Below are 22,786 nucleotides of genomic sequence, written 5' to 3' on the forward strand. Positions count from 1 at the left end.
TGACAGATGTGGACCAAATGTAGTTGACCATTTTGCAGTACATACAAATAGCAAATCATTATGTTGTATACCTGAAACTTACCTAATGTGTGTTAATTTTACCTCAATGTAAAGAAATAAATTGAAAATAAAAATAATTAAACAAAACTAAAAAAATTTAAGAGCCAAACTCATAGAAATAGAGAATAGATTTGTGGTTTCTAAGGGTGGGAGTGGAGGTGGGAGAAATTGGTCAAGGTGGTCAAAAGGTTGCAATTTCCAGTTATAAGTGAATGGGTTCTGGGGATCTAATATAAGGCCTCTACTTAACGATACTATATTATACACTTGAAAGTGCAAAGAAAGTAGATCTTAAAAATTCACACAAAAATGGTAACTATATGAGTTTATGAATATGTTAATTAGCCTTATTGTGGTGATCACTGCAATATATAAGTATATCAAATTATCACATGAGTGAGTGAGTGAAGTCGCTTGGTCATGTCCGACTCTGCGACCCCGTGGGCTGTAACATATAGTACACCTTAAACTTATATGATTCTGCTGTGTCAATTATATCTCAATAGTTATAGGGGAAAATGTCTAGCAATCAAACAAAATGCCATCCAAGTAAAAAATAATGTTTCAGTCCTGTAGAAATCCTTGAGAGAACCTGTTCATTCACATTTGGAAAATGATGAGAACATTCAATATTTAAATGTAATGAAAGTTTACACATGTTCAATTATACCTATTGCTCTCATCTCACACCTGGAATTGTTGTGTATATATAATTCCAAGAAGACCTCAGTTTTGCCAAGAATATTATAATATTCCAACTAGCATTTTCTAGGCTCTTTATGTGGGCCAGTTTCTGTATTAAATATTTTACAACAATTACCCTTGTAAATCTTCATAACAAATCTCTGCAGTCAGTATTATTTTCACCTTCGCCCTCCACCTGGCTCATAAATGGGAAAACAGAGGTGCAGAGAGTTTGTGAGTTAACCAGGGCTATATATGACTAGTAAATGATAGAGTCAAACTTCAAAACCCAGGAGTCTAAACCTAAAAGTTTATGCACTTAACTATTCTGCTTTGTCAGCATTAATAATGAGGATAGTGCTGGCCTGAATCAGGCCAACATCCCATTTCTTGTACATGATTAGTCCAAGGAGATTTGTGGGAGAATCAGAAGTACTAATGAACTCCTGATGCCGATTTCTATTAACGTAATCTAGGGCTAACTTTCAATCAAGGTTAGGAAAATGAGACCCCTCCTTTGCAGTACCTTAACTCAGTACTGCCAGATCTGGGGAATTCCTGAGAAAGTATAGGATGGAAAATGGAGCTAGAAATTAGACGGGAAAGAATCAGAGCTAAAGAATCAGAATGCACAGAGAAAAGTGTTATAAGAGATTTCAGGAGCAACCATTGCCATTAACATTTTGCTTTAATGAGTCAGCTTCAGGTACATAGTGGATGAGGAGTGGGAGAATACAGTCAGTTTGGCCTAGGGCCAACGCAGAGCAAAGTCTTCTGCCTTTAATACCAAGGTTGATTTGGGTTTTGTCAATATTATGTAAACATTATTTTCATTTGATGACACCAGTGTTACCTTTCCTAAGAAATCCCTATTGCTTCCCTAATAATGTCTACTGAGCATTGCATGTAGATTATGGACACATAATTACAATTACAGAAGTTTCCCTAGTCCTCATCTCTAAGCATCAAACTTCTAATAGAGTCTCCAGAGAAAACTCTCAGGTTCACTGTTGTAGTTTCAGCAGAGAGTGTTAATTGTCTATATACGTCTACAGTTAATGAGTGAAAGAGCATTAGCCAAGGTACTATTCTCAGTGATCTCAACTGATGCATTATTTTTCAAAGATTAGTGATAGTCTGAAAAAGGGAAATATTTTGGTGATTTCTGTTCTAAGAAATATGTGAAGAAGCCCCTCCATTTTGTTTCATAATAAAATGAGAGGAGTCTCTTTTAGTATATCAGATTTTTTAAACTATTGATTTATATAAATAATATGTGAAAAATCAGTATAAATATTAGAAGCTAGCAATAAACTCTGAAATAATGATCATAGGGGAAGAAACTTTAGTTTCTTTTGGAAAGCCTTAGTTTCATCTATTTTAATAATGTAGATACTTTAGAGGATATAAAGCGTTATGGAGTGATTTCCGTATTTCTTTTCTTCCCTTTAAAACTCCTTCTTCTTCCCTTTCCCAGTCTCTAGGAACTTGGGAAAGATAGAGGAAGCTCTGCTTCTGTCACCTATCCTGACATAAATATTTCTCTTCTTTGCCCTGTTTTCTCTATCTCTCTTCTTCATGTTTTTCTTAATTGTTTTTCAGAGACCCTATGCCTGTCCTTTATTCTCCTGGTGTGGAAGCTACAAAGGTTCTGCCTTCCGTCCTGGGTATTCTGCTCAACTCTTTCAGTCTGTTTATTGGGTTTTTTTTTCCCCCCAAGAAATTAGCTGCTCTGGATTTGTCTTGGATCTGATCACATCATCTTTAAAGGGAAATTGATCTAATTTATGACAGGAGGAGGAAGAAACTCTTTTTTTAATTTTTTTTTTTTTTTGAGGGGAAACAAAGTTCTGCAGCAAGGAAAACCAAAGCTTCTTTTTCAGTTATAAGCTGGCAAATTCATTATGTTGTATATTTAGCTTCCTACTTGACATCTCTATGTAAACGTTAGTAGACATCTCACATTTATCATGGCCCAACCTGAGTTTCTTTATTACTATCAATCCCCAACTTTATTTCTCCTATATCTTCCTTATTTTTAGAAAATGGTGATTCCATTTTCCAGATACTGAGGTAAAACCTATGGTCAGTTGTTAAAAAAAGTCAGCTTTAATGTCAAAATGTATTCAAAATCCAACCTCTTTTACTATCCTGGTGCAAACCACCATTTCTTACCTGATAATGCAAAAGTCATACAACAGATTTTCCTGATTTTACCCGTACATTCTACAGTCTTGTCTCAACAGAGCAGCCAGAGGTGTAAGCCGTGTGAAGTCCCTTCTGCTCAAGGCACTTTGATAGACCCTTTTTTCACTTAGCTTAATAGCAAAAGTCCTTATCTATTTTTGATTTTTTCTTAATTGTGGTGGCTTTTAAAATGTATTTTATTTGTCATTTGTCAGATATAGTTTTGCAACTATTCCCTCCTAAAATGTGACCCAGGCTATAAACTGTTCATTTTCTTGATGGTATCTTTTGATGAACATAAATTTTCATTCAATAGTCTAATTTATCAGTTTTTAATGATACTACTTTCCATGTTCTGTCTAAACACTTCTGCCTACCCATATTTCTTGAAGATACTCTTCTGTTTTCTTCCAAAAGCTTTATGGTTTTAGTTTTTAGGTTTACGTCTGCAAATCTTGAATCAACCCTGTGTATCTTAAGAGGTAGTGGTCAACGCTTTTTGTTTATTTCATGTAGTATATTATGTTAAAAAGACCTTACTTCCTGTGTTGGAATGCTTTCAAGCCTTTGTTGAAAATCAGATTCTTAATGCGTGTGAGCCTATTTCTGGGTTCTCATTGACAAATCTGCTTTTATGACTTTATTTCTTTATCACACCATATGAATTATGATAGTTTTAAAGTTAGTATTAAAATCAGTCAGCAAGTCCGTTAATAGTTTTTTTTTTTCCTGAATTGCTTTGGATATTCTAGATTGTTTGCATTTTAATTTAAATTTTACATTCAGTTTGTTAATTTCTACATTGGATCCATAATTGTTGCTGTTCAGTCGCTAAGTCATGTCTGACTCTTTGCGACCCCATGAAGTGCAGCATGCCAGGCTTCCCAATCCTTCACTATCTCTGGAGTTTGCTCAAACTCATCTCTTGAGTCAGTGATGCCATCCAGCTATTTAATCCTCTCTTGCAATAGGTGACCAGAGTATTGGATTGTAATATTTTGGTTAAAATTGAGTTGAATCCCAGTTTGATCTGTGGGTTAGGAAGATCCCCTGGAGGAGGCATGGCAACCCACTCCAGTTTATAGCCTGGAGAATCCACATGGATGAAGGAGCCTGGCAGGCTAGAGTCCGTGGGGTTGTGAAGAGTCAGACACGACTGAGTGACTGCACAGCATAGCTTTGAATCTATAGATAAATTTGGGAAGAATTAACATTCTAATGGTATTGAGTGCTTCAGTCCAAGATTTCATTTGTTCAGGTTTCTTCTAAATGTCTCACGGCAGTGCCTTATAGAGTTCAGAATAAAGGTGTTCTATACTTTTTGTTAAATTTATCCCTTACTATTAAAATTTCTATGATATTGTAAGTAGGGCTTTACTTTTTATTTTATTTTCTAAAGATTTCTTGCTAGTACACATAAGAACACTACATATATGTGTATATATGGGTATACATTATATATATATAAGTTTTATACTATAGGTTTAATAAATAAACCTGTTACCATCATTATTTTAAGGATTCCTTAGGATTCTCTGTATAAAACAACCATGTCTTCTTGTTACAGAGAATTTTGATTATTTCTTTACTTTATTTATGTTTTTTATTTCTTTGACTTACTGCAATGACTAGGACCTCCAGTAAAATATTGAACGGAGTGGTGGGAGTTTTACCAATGTAATGGCAACGTATTTAGCTAGTGATAAAGAATCTGCATGCCAGTGCAGGAGACACAAAAGCCGTGGGTTCGATCCCTGGGTCAGGAAGATTCCCTGGAGTAGGAAATGGCATTCCACTTCAGTATTCTTGCCTTGAAAATTCCATGAGCAGGAAAGCCTGGTGGGATACAGTTCATGGGACTGCAAAGAGTCAGACATGACTGAGCGACTGAGCACATTATGTTTTTACATTATGTATAAAATTACTTGTGGATTTTACATAAATGAAATTTGTCAAGTTGAAGAAATTTCCTTCTATGTATAGACTATTGTTAGCTTTTAAAGAAAGCCGGAATGAGTATTAGATTTTTTCACAGGTCTTTTTTTCACCTATTAAAATAATCATATTTTTTATGTTAATATGATAACTTAAAATATTGATTTTAATCCATTAGCTTATTGATTTTAAAGCAATTTTGTATTTTTGGAATGAAATCACTTTAAGATATATTATCTTTTCTATTTCTGAACATGATTTTGCTAATATTTTATTAAGCACTTTTGACTACATATTAAGAGGGATATTGATCCCTCTTTTAAAAAAGTGCACTTTTCTTGTATTGATATCAAGATTGTGCTGGCCTCATAAAAAGAGGTAGGAAGATATCCCATCATTTCTATTTACTGGAAGAATTTTTGTAGATTGGTATTATTTAATTCCCTAATGTTTGATTAAGTTGTTCAGTGGTTTCTAATGGTTCCATTTGGGCCTAGACTTTTTTTGTAGGAAAAAAATTTATATTAATTCAGTTTATATATTAGAGGTTTATTTAACTTTTTTATTTCTTCTTGTGACAGTTTTGGGGAATTATATTTTTCAAAGAGTTTATCCATTTTGTCTAAGTAGTTTAATTTTTTGGCATAAAATTTTTCTTATTTTCCTATTCTTTTAATACTATAAAATCTGTAGTAATAGTCTCTTTCATTCCTTATGTAGGTGATGGGGTGTTTACTCACCCTAGTAATTTCTCACTAAAGTTTTACTAACATTTATATTTTCAATGAAGCAATTTTTAGTTTTGTCAATTTTCTTTATTATACTCTATTTTATGTTTTTTTAAAAATTCCTCTGTTATCTTTATTATTTTTCCTTGTATTTATTTTGGGTTTATTTTTCCCCTCTTTAAATTTTTAAGTGAAAGCTTAGATAATTGATTTTAGACCTATCTTCTTTCCTAGTATAATTATTAATGCTATACACTTTTCCTCCTTGCACTGATTTAACAGCAGTACACAAATTTTAAAATATTATTTTCATTATTGTTTAATTCAAATTTTCTTCTAGTTTCTTTTGTGAATTATTTGATGCATGGATTACTTAGAGGAAACTTTTTAAATTTAATTTAAATTTTCAGTTTGTTTAAATATCTTATTTTTGTTTTCTAATTTAATTCCATTATGGATAAAGATACCCTGTATAATTTTATTTCACTTAAATTTATGGAGACATGTGTCTCCAGCATGCGATTATCTTAAAAAAAGTATAATTCTTGAAGATGTTGGTTGTATTGTTCTACAAGTTGCCAATTATATTAAGAAAGGTGATATTGTTCCTCAGATCTTGTTTCTCTTCACTATAGTTTTATCACTTCATTGTTCTGTTGTTGAAAGAAGGGTGTTAAAATCATCAACAAAGATAATGGACTTACCTATTTCTCTTTTTTATTACATCTATTTGTTCCATTATTATTCAATTATTAGGGTCATACACTATTAGGACTGTTATGTCTTTTTGACAAATTGATCCCTTTATTAAAGTAAAATCTTTTTTATTTTTGGCAATATTATTTGTCTTATCATCTTTTCTTCTGATATTAATATAGTCACTCCAGCTTTCTTATGGTTACTCTGAGCATGGTACATTTTTTTCTTTTTTTTTTTTTTTTTTACTTTTTATTTTATTTTTATTTATTTATTTTTTTTTTATTTTCCAGTGGGTTTTGTCATACATTGATGTGAATCAGCCATAGAGTTACACAAATTCCCCATCCCGGTCTCCCATCCCACCTCCCTCTCCACCCGATTCCTCTGGATCTTCCCAGCCCAACAGGCCCGAGCACTTGACTCATGCCTCCCACCTGGGCTGGTGGTCTGTTTCACCACAGATAATATACATGCTGTTCTTTCGAAACATCCCACCCTCCCCTTCTCCCACAGAGTTCAAAAGTCTGTTCTGTACTTCTGCGTCTCTTCTTCTGCCCTGCATATAGGGCCATCGTTACCATCTTTCTAAATTCCGTATATATGTGTTAGTACATTTTTTTCTATTTTTCACTTTTAATCTATATCTATCTGTATATTTAAAGTACATTTCTTAGAGACAATGTATTGTTAGGCCTTGATTTTTTTCTTGCTAAAATAATTTTTATTTAAGTATGATTTGCCTATTAAACTATAACCATTTTAAGTATACATTGAGTTCAGTGGATTTTGACAAATTTTGACATGTAACTACTAGCACAATCAAAATTCATATCATTTTCAAAATAGCTACTACCCCTTCCCAGTCATTCTCACTTTCTGTTAACTGCAGATTAATTTTGCCTTTTCTAGGATTTCATATTAATAATATAACACAGGATCTTTTGTGTCTGAGTTTTTTCACTAACCTTACCTGTTTTGAAAATCATCCCATTTTTTGCATGTACCATAGTCCAGAGTTCATTCCTTTTTATTGCTGAGCAGTATTCCATTGTATGGCTTTACCAGGTCAGGAAGATCCCCTGGACAAGGGAATGGCTACCCACTCCAGTATCTTGCCTGGAAATTCCATGGACAGAGGAGCCTGGTCGGCTGCAGTCCAAGGGGTCGCAAAGAGTTGAACACAGCTGAGTGACTATCACTTTTACTGACAGACATTTGCATTGTCTTCAGTATGAGACCATTTACAATAAATCTACCTTGAGAAAAGTCTTTGGGAGGATATATGTTTTCATTTTGTGGCATAAATATCAAGAATTTCTTGGTTATAATGGTAACTGTATGATTCACTTGTTAAGAAAATGGCATACTTTTTTGGAATACTTGTGCTATTTTATATTCCTACAAACAATGAATGAGAATTTTATTTGCTTCACTTCCTGGCAACCCTTGATATTGTCAGTCTTTTCACATTTAGCCGTTCTAATGGGGGTAGTGGTATCTCACTGTGATTTTAATTTGCATTTCTCTGATGACTAATGCTATTGAGCATCTTTTCATGTTTTTGGCATATCTTCTTTTATAAAGTATCCATTCAACTATTTTTTCCCAGTAAAAATTGGATTATATGAATTTTTCCTACTGAGTTGAAGAGTCCTTTATATATTCTGAATACAAGTTTTTAGTCAGATAGGTGCACTACAGTTATTTTCCCCAGGTTTGTGGCTTGGATTTTCATTTTCTAAATTATGCTTTTTTAAAATAGCAGATGGTTTATATTTTGCTCAGGTTCACTTGTCAAATTTTTCTCTTATGGTAATTCTGTTTTATATCCCCTCTAAAAAATAATTGAATACGCTCATAATTGCAATTTTTCTCATTTTATTTTAGATGTTTTATAGCTTAGCTTTTCTGTTTTGTTTTGTGATACATTTTAGTTACTTTGTATGTGTGGTGAAGTAAGAGTCAAGATTTATTTTTCTTATATGAGGGAAAAACATAAAGCCAAAGAGGATTTGTCTCAAGCTTTGAAAACTCATGAAGTTTGCCTCAATAGGTTTTGGGCTTGCTTATGACACATCATCACTTCTTTCTTCTCTAATTCTCACTTTTTGAGTGGGAATGTTTATCCTATGCCTGTCCCACCATTGTACTAATTTGGTTTTTATAGGAGCACAACTGAAGATATATTTCACCTAAGGATAACTCATACCTTGAATCTGAGTATGTACTCAAGTATAATTGATACCTTAAAATGTACCTTGATTCATTCATATCTAATTTAGATGATGTTTAGATGAGACTTTGGACTTTACATTATAGATTTGATACTGGAATGAGTTAAGACTTTTGGAGTTGTAGGGTGGAATAAATGTATTTTGTAAGTGAAAAGGACATCAATTTGGGGGGTCAGGGACCCCCTGTTATGGACTGACTGTTCATAACATATGATCATATGGTCCCCAATGTTATGAATTGAATATTTATGTTCCCCTAAAATGCATATGATTAAACTTAACCCCCAATATGTATTAGGAGATAGGGCCTCTGGGAGGTAAGTCATGAAAGTGGAGCTCTCATGAATGAAATTAATGCCCTTATAAGAAGAACAGGAGAGAGTTTCCTTCCTGCCTCTGCCCTCTATCATGTGAAGATACACTGATAAGGCAGATATCTGCAAATCAGACAGTAGGCTATTGCCAGAACCTTACTGTACTGGCACCATGTTCTCTGATTTCCAGTTGCACCGTGAAAAATTAAATTTCTAAAAAACTACCGCACAATTGGACTCATCTCACACGCTAAGAAAGTAGTGCTCAAAATTCCCCAAGTCAGGCTTCAACAGTACGTGAACCATGAACTTCCAGATGTTCAAGCTGGGTTTAGAAAAGGCAGAGAAACCAGAGATCAAGTTGCCAACATCCATTAGGTCATTGAAAAAGCATGAGAATTACAGAAAAACTTCTACTTCTGCTTTATTGACTACGCCAAAGTCCTTGACTGTGTGGATCACAACAAACTGTGGAAAATTCATAGAGATGGAAATACTGGACCACTTGACCTGCCTCTTGAGATATCTGTATGCAGGTCAGGAAGCAACAGTTAGAACTGGACATGGAACAACAGACTGGTTCCAAATAGGTTCCAATAGGGAAAGGAGTACGTCATGGCTGTATATCGTCACCCTGCCTATTTAACTTATATGCACAATATATCTTGAGAAACGCTGGGCTGGATGAAGCACAAGCTGAAATCAGGATTTCCAGGAGAAATATCAATAACCTCAGATATGCAGATGACACCACCCTTATGGCAGAAAGTGAAGAGGAACTAAAGAGCCTCTTGATGAAAGTGAAAAAGGAGAGGGAAAAAGTCAACTTAAAACTCAACATTCAGAAAACTAAGATCATGGCATCTGGTCCCATCACTTCATGGCAAATAGATGGGCAAACAGTGGAAGCAGTGACAGACTTTATTTTTGGGCTCCAAAATCACTGCAGATGGTGACTGCAGCCATGAAATTAAAAGATGCTTGCTCCTTGGAAGAAAAGTTATGGCCAATTTAGATAGCATATTAAAAAGCAAAGATATTACTTTGCCAAGAAACATCCGTCTAGTCAAAGCTATGGTTTTTCTAGTATTCATGTATGAATGTGAGGATTGGACTATAAAGAAAGCTGAGTGCTGAAGAATTGATGCTTTTGAACTGTGGTGTTGGAGAAGACTCTTGAGAGTCCCTTGGACTGCAAGGAGATCCAACCAGTCCATCCTAAAGGAAATTGGTCCTGAATATTCATTGGAAGGAATGATGCTGAAGCTGAAACTCCAATACTTTGGCCACCTGATGCAAAGAACTGACTCATTGGAAAAGGCCCTGATGCTAGAAAAGACTGAAAGCGGGAGGAGAAGGGGACAACAGAGGATGAGACAGTTGGATGGCATCACCGACTCAATGGATATGAGTTTGAGTAAACTCCGGGAGTTGGTGATGGACAGAGAGGCTTGAGTGCTGTAGTCCATGGGATCAAAAGAGTCGGACACGACTGAGTGACTGAACTGAACTGTTTTCAAGTTCACTGATTGTTTCTTCTGGCTTTTCAAATATGCTTTAAATTTCTTTAGTGAATTTTCATTTTAATTATTATATTTTTCAGTTTCAGAATTTCTTTTTTATTTCTTTTTAGATTTCTTTTATTAATATTTCCGTTTTATTTATACATCATCTTTCCTTTTTCCACATCTTCTTATAGTTCTTTAAGCATCTTTAAGACAACTGTTTTAAGGTCTTTATCTAGTATATCTGCCATCAGGCCTTTTTCAGGGACAGTTTCTGTTTTTTGTGGGGGGCATGTTTTTTCTTTGAATGGGTCACATTTCTTATTTTTTGGTATGCCTTGAGATTCTTTGTTAAAAACTGGATGAATATTGTTGTGTGCTATGCTCAGCCATGTCTGACTCTTTGTGACACTGTGGACGGTAGCCCACCAGACTCCTCTGTCCATGGGATTTTTCAGCAAGAATTCTGGATGGGCTGCCATTTCCTCACCCAGGGGATCTTCCTGACTCAGGGACTGAACACAGGTCTCCTGTATCTCCTGCCTTGTAGGCAGATTCTCTTGCCCACTGCGGCATTAGGGAAGCGTCTCACTCCACCCCCCACCAAAATCTGGATATTTGAATCTAATAATACAGTAAATCTGGAAATTAAATTTTCCCCTTTTCTAGGATTTGCTGTTTATGATTTTGGGGGTTTTGTTTTTTTATTGTTTTTTAATTGTGGGCCATCTTTTTGCTCATGATCAGTCTGAGGTGTAAATTTAAGGTTGTTTCAGGTTTCTTTTTCTTAGCTTTTATTTTTCAGCCTTTTTTTTTTTTCAGGTTTCTTTTTCTGTGTCTTTTCCTGGACATACATGGTAATTTTCTAATTTTTCCCATACATGTGGTTGCTTTTGGATGTAGTAGTCTTTGGTATTTTGATACAAAAAGGAAAAATAAAAAAAATTAAAGAGGAGAAAAGTGCACCAACTCCTTAAATTCCCTGGTAGTCACTTCTGTCAGAGGGAGAGGAGCTTGCAAAAATGGTGGGAGGTACAACAAAAATGGCTATTTCTTCTTTTTTTTTTTAACATCTTTGTGATCAGAATTCATCCTCTGCAATCACTGCACAGATCCCCAGTATTTGGATGGAGGATTCTGTTCCACTCCTACAACATGAGTGCCAGGTGTTCCAGGAACACACACACAGCTGCGTGGCATGGGGGTGGAGTCGTTGAGGGGTAGCTGTGGTTGCAGCTGAAACTGACCAGAATTAACCCCAATTTACTGCTAACTCTTCCCTTGCTGTTACAATTCTTCAGTAGACTCTAGAGTTCCATATTACTTCTGTTACACAGATAATGCCAGTGAAATTTTTGTTTGGGAAGGGAGAGAGATTTCTGGTGCTCTTATCATCTTTCCAGAATACTCTCCTGCTTTTTGAACATCTGTTGAAAGAATTTGTCATTTAGTAGGAGTACTTTGTCTCCACTTATCTTTAATATAACTATTGACAAGACTGGATTATGTATAACATTTTACTATTTGTTTTGTTTGTAACATCTGTTTTTTCTATAGGTCTCTACTTTTGTGTGTGTGTGTGTGTGTGTGTGTGTGTGTGTCTGCTCTCAGGATTACAATATATGTTCTTAGCTCATCTCAAAGTTTGCTTACAGGTAATATTGTACCATTCACATGAAACTGAACAGTGTACAATTATATAGATCTATTTATAGACTGCCTGGCCTGTAAGGCAAAATTGTCATTTTATAGCCCCAATATAAGTCATAATTTTTGCTGTAAATATCCATATGAATTTTAAAGAAATTAATAGAAAAATACTTTTCTATTTATCTACAGAATTACTATTTTCAGAGTTCTAGATTTCTCCCTAAAGATCCAAGTTTCCATCTGAACTTAATTTCCCTTCATTCTTAAGAAATACCTTTTTCACAGTGATATTAATGATACAGTTGCTTAGTCTTTATTGTATAAAAATATCTTTACTGTGCTTTTATTCTTAAAATTTATTTTCACCAGATATACAGCTCTCAGTTGACATATTTTATTTTTATCACTTTAAAGATGTTATACTACTGTCTTTTGAGCTCTGTTGTTTCTGATGAGAAGTCAGTGATCATTTGTTTATTTTGTTGTGTTGTTTTTAAGAAGTCATTTGTTTCTTAGTTCTCTTTTTTTTTTGTTAGTTCTCTTATAGTTGACAGTGTCATAGAATATAACTCAGAGTTTATTGTGCCTTCCAGAATCAGGACATTTTCATTTTTTTGTTACATAATTTATTTGTGAATTTTCTAACCAGTTTATTGAGATGTGGATTATTGTGATAAATCTTACCTAAGTGTTTCTTTTTTTAAATATGACCCAGCAATCCCACTTTTTTTTTTTCATCTATTTTTATTAGTTGGTGGCCAATTACTTTACAATATTGTAGTGGTTTTTGTCATACATTGACATGAATCAGCCATGGATTTACATGTATTCCCCATCCCGATCCCCCCTCCCACCTCCCTCTCCACCCGATTCCTCTGGGTCTTCCCAGTACCATCTTTTTTCCCCTACGCTATATAGTATGTCCTCATTAGTTATCTGTTTTATACATAGTATATGTCAATCCCCATCTCCCAATTTGTCCTACCCTTCCTTTCCCCTCTTGGTGTATACACATTTGTTCTCTACATCTGTGTCTCTATTTCTGCTTTGCAAATAGGTTCATTTGTAGTATTTTTCTAGCTGTTTGGAGGAAATATATTAAGTTAACCTTAAAAGTGCATCCTAGTATACATTGGGTGCAGACAAATACTGTTTGACTCCAGTTATATGAGATATCTGGAACAGTCAAATTCATAAAGTCAGAAAGAAAGTACATTCATAAAGTCAGAAAGAAAGTGGAGGGTGGGGGTTGGGGAGGGGTACCTGGAAGTTGGTGTTTAATGGAAACAAAGTTTCAGATTAGGAAAAACACAGGAGATGGATGATGGTGAGATTTGCACAACAATGGGAATGTATTTAGTGCCACTGAACATTATAGTTAAATATGGTTAAGATACTATATTTTATATTATGTGATTTTTTACGACAATAAAAAAAAAATTTTTTAAGTAGTACAACAGAAATCAGGGTAACAATCTTAAGAGAAATAATGGGAGCCAGCAATGTCTTCAAGGTAAAGAAAAACTTATGTATGGGATATTCCTTATATATTGATTGAAATGAAGTATCTATTAAATGTGCCTTTATTATCATGAAATTTATTTGGGTATAATTAAACATATAGAAAAGTTTTTCCTTTTGGTTATTTTGATATATATTATTGTGCAATATTCTTTTGTACAAAATATAAAATGGAAGCATTTACTCAAGTTTAGTATCTCTGAGGAGATTCATGCTTGTGTAAAACAGATTTCCTTTTCTACTGTTTAGCTGAACTAATCTCAGAATGAATTAAGAGAGTCCTTGAACTCAAGAGACCAAAATAAATATTTTGATGCTACAAAAAAGGATAAATAAACTGCTAAAAGTTTCAAATGAGTAAGCAATGCTAACCTCTTCAAGATAATCAATAAGTGCGTCATGGGAGCTATAACATTTGAGAAAGATCTGAAAGAAAGACCACCATTTCAGTTGTAAATAAAGATGGGGTTAGCTGTTCATAATGAGGAGATTCTCTGTGGAGAGACCTGTATTAGCAAAAGCATGAACTTGAGAGAATAAAAGGGGTTCAGAAACTTTTCTGCAGCTCATTTTGGGTATAACACAGGGTTCATTATGAAAATTGTATTGTCAGTGACTTCAGAATTAAATCAAGATATTGTTTGAAAGGACCTTATAATACCATGGTGAACAAATCGGGGTGATGGTCATAGTGGTAGAAAGAGAGATGGAGACGGGGGGAGAGGGTGAGGGAAAGGACTGTATGAGTCAGTTCAGCTCAGTCGCTCAGTCGTGTCCGGCTCTTTGCGACCCCATGAACCGCAGCACGCCAGGCCTCCCTGTCCATCACCAACTCCCAGGGTCCACCCATGTCCATTGAGTCAGTGACACCATCCAACCATCTCATCCTCTGTCGTCCCCTTCTCCTCCTGCCCTCAATCTTTCCCAGCATCAGGGTCTTTTCAAATGAGCCAGCTCTTTGCATCAGGTGGTCAAAGTATTGGAGTTTCAGCATCAATCCTTCCAATGAATATTCAGGACCAATTTCCTTTAGGATGGACTGGTTGGATCTCCTTGCAGTCCAAGGGACTCTCAAGAGTCTTCTCCAACAGCACAGTCCAAAAGCATCAATTCTTCAGCGCTCAGCTTTCTTCACAGTCCAACTCTCACATCCATACATGACCACTGGAAAAACCATAGCCTTAACTAGACGGACCTTTGTTGGCAAATTAATGTCTCTGCTTTTTAATATGCTGTCTAGGTTGGTCATAACTTTCCTTCCAAAGAGCAAGCGTCTTTTAATGTCATGGCTGCAATCACCATCTGCAGTGATTTTGGAGCCCCGAAAAATAAAGTCAGCCACTGTTTCCACTGTCTCCTCATCTATTTCCCATAAAGTGATGGTACCAGATGCCATGATCTTAGTTTTCTGAATGTTCGGCTTTAAGCCAACTGTTTCACTCTATTCTTTTACTTTCATCAAGAGGATCTTTAGTTCTTCTTCACTTCTGCCATAACGGTGGTGTCATTTGCATATCTGAGGTTATTGATATTTCTCCCAGCAATCTTGATTCCAGCTTGTGCTTCTTCCAGCCCAGCGTTTCTCATGATGTACTCTACATATAAGTTAAATAAGCAAAGTGACAATATACAGCCTTGACATACTCCTTTTCCTCTTTGGAACCAGTCTGTTGTTCCATGTCCAGTTGTAACTGTTGCTTCCTGACCTGCATGAGGTTTCTCAAGAGGCAGGTCAGGTGGTCTGGTATTCCCATCTCTTTCATAATTTTCCACAGTTTATTGTGATCCACACAGTCACAGACTTTGGCATAGACAATAAAACAAAAATAGATTTCTTTTTGAACTCTCTTGCTTTTTCGATGAGCCAGCGGATGTTGGCATCTTGAGCTCTGGTTCCTCTGCCTTTTCTAAAACCAGCTTGCACATCTGGATGGTCACGGTTCACGTATTGCTGAAGCCTGGCTTGGAGAATTTTAAGCATTATTTTACTAGCATGTGAGATAAGTGCAATTGTGCGGTAGTTCGAGCATTCTTTGGCATTGCCTTTCTTTGGGATTGGAATGAAAACTGACCTTTTCTAGTCCTGTGGCTACTGCTGAGTTTTCCAAATTTGCTGACATATTGAGTGCAGCACTTTCACAGCAGCATCTTTCAGGATTTGAAATAGTTCAACTGGAATTCCATCACCTCTACTAGCTTTGTTCATAGTGATGCTTCCTAAGGCCCACTTGACTTCACATTCCAGGATGTCTGGCTCTAGGTGAGTGATCACACCATCGTGATTATCTGGGTCATGAAGATCTTTTTTGTACAGTTCTTCTGTGTATGCCACCTCCTCTTAATATCTTCTGCTTCTGTTAGGTCCCTACCATTTCTGTCCTTTATTGATTTATTCATCTTTGCATGAAATGTTCCCTCAGTATCTCTAATCTTCTTGAAGAGATCTCTAGTCTTTCCCATTCTATTGTTTTCCTCTGTTTCTTTGCATTGATTGCTGAGGAAGGCTTTCCTATCTCTGCTTGCTGTTCTTTGGAACTCTGCATTCAAATGGGTGTATCTTTCCTTTTCTCCTGTATAGGTATATACTTATATATATTATTTAATCTGGACATACCCGTGAACAAGTAATCAGATGTATGTGTATATACACAGAAAAATATGTATATACACTCATATACCATGTTTGCAAATAATCTATTAGCATGTCAATCCATTAAACGTTATCAAAATGGAATATGATTTAATTATTGTCCTGTTTATGAAAATAAACTGTTGGGTATGGTTAGGACTCATGAATATCTTTAGGATATAGGAGATAAGCAAGTACTCAAAGGTGGATAATTTTTAGGGTAAAGACCTCAATAGTGTTAATAGGAAAGTGTATGGAATTTCAGTGTTGAGGAGGAAAAGGCAAGAGACGTGCAGATGGATTACTCATTGTAGGTAGAGCTTAAAGTGAGATGAAAGCTGACATCTAAGTACTTTGAGGTCACAAAACATCCAAAATATTACTCATTTTCATATCTTCCCAAGCCATCCACTAGGTACTATGACACCATATAATCTTAACATTATTTGAACTTTGGTTATATGCATCTGAAGCCATCATGTAAACAACGTATTCTAGAATTTTGTTTTATTTTTTTATGTTTCAACGCTACCCTCGCAAATCATCCCAACCTCACCTTCTCCCACAGAGTCCAAAAAACTGTTCTTTACATCTGTGTCTCTTTTGCTATCTTGCATATAGGGATATCGTTATTATCTTGCGGCTGCCGCTGCTATGTCACTTCAGTCATGTCTGACTCTGTGCGACCCCATAGATGGCCGCCCACCAGGCTCCTCCATCCCTCAGATTCTCCAGGCAAGAACCCTGGGGTGGGTTGCCATTTCCTTCTCCAATGCATGAAGGTGAAAAGTGAAAGTGAAGTCGCTTAGTCATGTCCAACTCTTCGCGACCCCATGGACTGTAGCCCATCAGGCTCCTCTGTCTGTGCAATTTTTCAGGCAAGAGTACTTCAGTGGGTTGCCATTTCCTGCTCCAACCATCTTTCTAAATTCAGTATATATGCATTAGTGTACTGTATTGGTGTTTTTCTTTCTGACTTACTTCACTCCGTATAATAGACTCCAGTTTCATCCATCTCATTAGAACTGATTCAAATGCATTCTTTTTAATGGCTGAGTAATATTCCATGGTGTATATGTACCACAGCTTTCTTATCCATTCGTCTGCTGATGGGCATCTAGGCTGCTTCCATGTCCTGGCTATTATAAACAGTGCTGCGATGAACATTGGGGTGCACGTGTCTCTTTCAGATCTGGTTTCCTTAGTGTTTGCCCAGCAGTGGGATTGCTGGGTCATATGGCAGTTCTATTTCCAGTTTTTTAAGGAATCTTCACATTGTTCTCCATAGTGGCTGTACTAGTTTGCATTCCCATGAACAGTGTAAGAGGATTCCCTTTTCTCCACATCCTCTCCAGCATTTATTGCTTATAGACTTTTTGATAGCAGCCATTCTGACTGGCATTAGAAACATTTTATATATTAATAATTTCTTTATCTTCCTAGTGACTTCATTTTTAAAAAATCTAGCAAGATTGACCATTTCCTTTCTATTATATCACTTTTCTTCTCTGTGTCCTCCCAACTATTCTGAAATTTCATCTGGCTTTCTGAATTAGTGAAACTTGTAAAGTTATCCCACAACATAGAAACACAGCTGGAAATTACCTTTCAAGGAAATATATGCAATGAGAGACAACCCTCCTCATTATTCAAAACAATACACTAAGATAAGGGGGCATCCTTTTACTGTTTTAGCTCCATTCTCATTTTTTCCTCATTGCTTTGCCAATTTCTGTTTCTCTCTGTGATATGAGTATTGAATTCCTACAAGAAGTGACATGCATCACGTCCCAAACAGAGTGGATGGAAGACCTTTGGATGGCAGCAGAATTCCTGGGATTTGCCTCTGTTCAAACACAAACCTGCCTCCACTGTGGAGTTAAATGAGATATGAATCTACAGGCTGCACAGCTGTATTCCTATCTAAATCAACATAATGCTGTTCAGAGGAACTATCCTACTTCAGTGCTTAATGACTTTGTAAAGCTGTATTAAAGAACATTTAAGCACTAAAGTGTTTTAATTTGTGTTCTGATTCAATTATTATAGCATGACATAAATACTTGTTTAAAGTTCTTTGTATTTTTGAACAACATATACAAATATTTTAAGGAGTATATTAGTGCTAACACTTTAAGTCATCACACCTTAGAAAACAAAGGCAGTTATAAACACAAGAAGCTTGGAACACTAACCAAAATAGAGACATGTCTAATCTTTATGATCATGTGATGATTTTAATAAAAAAAAGACTACAAATAACATTATGAAATCTAAACATTTCTCTTTAACACTTTTGTCAGTGAGTCTATGACTTTCTTATTTCTCAGGCTATAGATGATTGGATTTAACAAAGGGATTATAACAGTGTAAAATAGAGAGTCCATCATATCTTGATCATCTGTTTGTGCAGAACCAGGTTGCACATACCTGAAGAGAAGGGGCCCATAATATAAAGAGACAGATAGGAGGTGGGCTCCACAGGTGGAGAAGGCCTTCCTTATGCCTTGTATGGATTTATTTTTTAAGATTGTGAAGAGAACAAGTATATAAGAGACAAGAACAGTAAGAATGGTGAACACTTGTATTGACCCTGAGAAAATAAATACCATCAGAACATTGATTGAAGGGTCAGTACAAGAAATCTTAAACAGTGGCATGATGTCACAATAAAAGTGGTGTATTATGTTAGACTTACAGAAGGTTAATCTGAATAAGAAACCTATATGAATTATGGAATGAATAAAGCCACCTACAAATGATAAGACTGATAGTCGGATGCATAATCTATTGGTCATAATCACTGAATAAAGCAATGGTTTGCATATGGCCACATACCGATCAAACGCCATTGTTGCCAAGAGGAAACATTCTGTGGTTGCGCTGAATGCAAAGGAAAACAACTGTGTTATGCATTCAGAGAGAGAGATCACCTTCCTCTTGGCCAGGAAGTTGACAAGCATCTTGGGAGTCACAGTGGATGAGATCCAAGCATCCACAAAGGCTAAACTCCCAAGGAATAAGTACATGGGGATGTGAAGGTGAGGGTCATTGTAGATGAGAGCAATTAGTCCAAGGTTTCCTACAGCGGTGATGAGGTATATTATCAGGAACATCAGGAACAGGTGAATATGCCAATCTGGTTGGTATGTAAGTCCTGTGAGAACAAATTCTGTCAGTGATGTTGCATTTTTAGTATCCATGTTGTTACTGGATGGCCCCTAAAATGAAATGCAGTAAATGTAAAAGGAACATTCATTAAGATTATATAAAAATAATATTGGAATAAGTAGTTGAAATAAAACCATGCACTTGTCAGAATGCTGTTAATTTTATTCACTACAATCATGACAATGAAAAGTAATCTGAGGAATTGGCATAATGGAAAATGTAAGTATTTCAGTTCAAAAAATGTGCAGGAATTAAAAGACTTAGAAGAAAAGACAGACATTGTAAAATGAGCTAAATTTGTGAGGATACTTCTGTGTGTTAGAAACATTCCACATCTGGGACTTGGATGAGGGTTTAGGGGAAAGAAGTTTGAATTATAGAGTGATTTTAATGCCATTTGAAGGATCTTGAACTTTATTTCTTGGGCAGTAGGTATGCACTGAAAAGTTTTAGGACTAGGAAATTCATGGCAAGATATTTTTTAAATTAAATATTTGGTAATGTAAAAAATACTCTGCAGAGAGGGAAAAGCAGAATTAGCAACAATAATTAGGAAGCTGATACTCATCTAGTGTTTTCCAAACCAGAATACACATCAGAATTGTCTGGGGGAAATTTTTGTACAATTTACAGATTATGAGGTATTATTGTAGACACTGATTCAGTGGGAATAAGAATGAAGTCTAATAATCTATATTTACAAAATGCTCTCTAGTTGATTCAAATGCATGTGAAGTTATTCAGTTCAGGTCAGTCGCTCAGTTGTGTCCAACTCTTTGCGACCCCATGAACCGCAGCATGCCAGGCCTCCCTGTCCATAACCAACTCCCGGAGTTTTCTCAAACTCATGTCCATCAAGTTGGTGATGCCATCCAGCCTTCTCATCCTCTGTCATCCCCTTCTCCTCCTGCCCCCAATCCTTCCCAGCATCAGGGTCTTTTCCAATGAGTCAACTCTTCGCATGAGGTGGCCAAAGTATTGGAGCTTCAGCTTCAACATCAGTCCTCCAATGAACACCCAGGATTGATCTCCTTTAGGATGGACTGGTTGGATCTCCTTGCAGTCCAAGGGACTCTCAAGAGTCTTCTCCAACACCACAGTTCAAAAGCATCAATTCTTCGGTGCTCAACTTTCTTCACAGTCCAACTCTGCTTTTTAATATGCTATCTAGTTTGGTCATAACTTTCCTTCCAAGGAGTAAGCGTCTTTTAATTTCATGGCTGCAATCACCATCTGCAGTGATTTTGGAGCCAAAAAAAAAAAAGTCTGACAGTTTCCACTGTTTCCCCATCTATTTGCCATGAAGTGATGGGACTGGATGCCATGATCTTAGTTTTCTGAATGTTGAGCTTTAAGCCAACTTTTTCACTCTCTTCTTTCTCTTTCATCAAGAGGCTCTTTAGTTCCTCTTCACTTTCTGCCATAAGGGTGGTGTCATCTGCATATCTGAGTTTACTGATATTTCTCTGGGCAGTCTTGATTCCAGCTTGTGCTTCCTCCAACCCAGCGTTTCTCATGATGTACTCTGCATATAAGTTAAATAAGCAGGGTGACAATACACAGCCTTGATGTACTCCCTTTCCTATTTGGAACCAGTCTGTTGTGCCATGTCCAGTTCTAACTGTTGCTTCCTGACCTGCATACAGGTTTCTCAAGAGGCAGGTCAGGTGGGTGGTCTGGTGTTCCCATCTCTTTCAGAATTTTCCACAGTTTGTTGTGATCCACACAGTCAGAGGCTTTGGCACAGTCAGTGTGTAATATGTTAATTAGGATCAATGAAAAAAGCAAAGAGGTAGATCAAGATAAATCAGAATATAGAGTCACTAGGACTTAGTGACATGTCAGGTTTGGACGGAGTGGTCAGTGAAGGAGAGAGAGGACACTTGGTGATGGGCAGATTGTCATCAAAATTGAATTTGAGAACTTAGATGCTTTGGCCACTTGTTATCGAGAGCATCCTCTGATTATCCACATGGGATAGCTTAGTAGTATGAGTTTGTTAGAGCATGATATAAACAATGACTTGAAAGTATTTGTGTAACTGAAGGTATACTTATGGATAACCTAACCATTAGAAAGTATGTATAAGGTAAAAAGAAGGAGGATGTGGCATGAAACTTGTTAAAGAGGCTTCGAAGTGAATACATGTCATTCTTACTCTAGAAATCAAAAGAACCAGAAACTCTTTCCCATTCCTTTTGCTCCTTGAGTAAGAGGACTTGATGTAGGTTTGACCAGTCAAATGCACCAACACTGAATTTGTAATATGGAGAAAAGAAAGTGACAGGAAGAAAAGAGAATTTTGGTTGCCAAGGCAGCCATATCAAGACCCTGGGAAATGCTTCCTGAATCTGCACCAACATTGTCTGTGTGAGCTGCAGCAGAGCTCCTGTTGAGCAAGTGTAGGGATTTGATTTTGACTGTTGTCTCACTGTGTTGCTTTCTTCTATCCCTGCCCCGTTTTCAGCTGATTCTTCCAATCTCCCTGGACTTTCTATGTAATAGTCAATTTCCATTCAACTAACTAACTTTCTGTTGCCAAGAAGTGCCCTGTGATTGCATGCTAAGTCACTTCAGTCATGTCTGACTCTTTGCGACCCCATGGACTGCAGCCCACCAGGCTCCCCAGTCCATGGGATTCTCCAGGCAAGAATCCTGGAGTGGGTTGCCATGCCCTCTTCCAGGGGATCTTCCCGACCCAGGGACTGAACTCACATCTCTTATGTTTCCTGTGTTGGCAGTGGGTTCTTTACCACTAGTGCCCTTGGGAAGCCCAACAAGTGCCCTGGCTCTAACCAAGAGACAGAGGGGGGAGACCAGAAAAATATTCTAAACAGAGTGATCGGAGAAGCGGAAGAGGAGCTGGAGAATTGAATTATGTGGACATAAAAAGAGAAAAGACCCTCAAAGGCATAATGAAATGTCAATTGGAAAAATGAGTGCCCTGGTGAACAAGGAGTGAATAAAGATCACTGAAAAATGAAATGAGAGGTTTCTAGTGTTTTTACTGAGAGTGGTTTCCATTTTGTAATAGTGTCAAGGACAGAGGATAGTGAGAAATAAATGGGAAACATGGTACACAGAATAAGCGGAGTGTTTTTGAGTAAGAAAAAAATGGAGAACAATTGGAATTTATCTACTGCCCATAGGCAAAAGTGTTTTTTTTTTCTTTCCCTGCAGAGCATTTAAGTAAAATTTTCGAGAGGGGAGAGGAAGACATCAAGAAGAGAAAGCAAGCAGGAGGAGTGGAAAGGAGAAATTTGGATAGATGAAAAAAACAAAAAGGAGAGTGAGGAATAGATAAAATATAGCAGAGATGTGGAAAGATAAGTGTAGGAGAGAAGAGGCAGTAAAGACAGAGGTAGTATCACATAAACACTGAAGAGGAAATATGGGAACATTTGCAGGTAAATATTTGTCTTAACTGGTTTTCATTAAGTATTGTCAACACTGGGAATCTTCTTACTCT

The 22,786-nt window shown here is 36.4% G+C and overlaps 1 protein-coding gene across 1 annotated transcript; it reads right to left on the minus strand.

The window, feature by feature from the left end:
* Positions 1-18,419: 18,419 nt before the first annotated feature.
* LOC136152408 (olfactory receptor 5H2-like) lies at positions 18,420-19,355 on the minus strand. Its single transcript, XM_065913696.1, has one exon. It carries the CDS (start codon positions 19,347-19,349, stop codon positions 18,420-18,422), a length of 930 nt encoding a protein of 309 aa, XP_065769768.1. The 5' UTR covers positions 19,350-19,355.
* Between the last annotated feature and the right edge of the window lie 3,431 nt (positions 19,356-22,786).

The sequence above is a fragment of the Muntiacus reevesi genome, chromosome 21 (assembly GCF_963930625.1).
Source record: "Muntiacus reevesi chromosome 21, mMunRee1.1, whole genome shotgun sequence".
Classification (NCBI taxonomy): Eukaryota; Metazoa; Chordata; class Mammalia; order Artiodactyla; family Cervidae; genus Muntiacus; species Muntiacus reevesi.

Coding starts and splice junctions, on each gene's coding strand:
- LOC136152408 (XM_065913696.1), bottom strand. CDS start 19,349: ATGGATACTAAAAATGCAACATCACTGACAGAATTTGTTCTCACAGGA.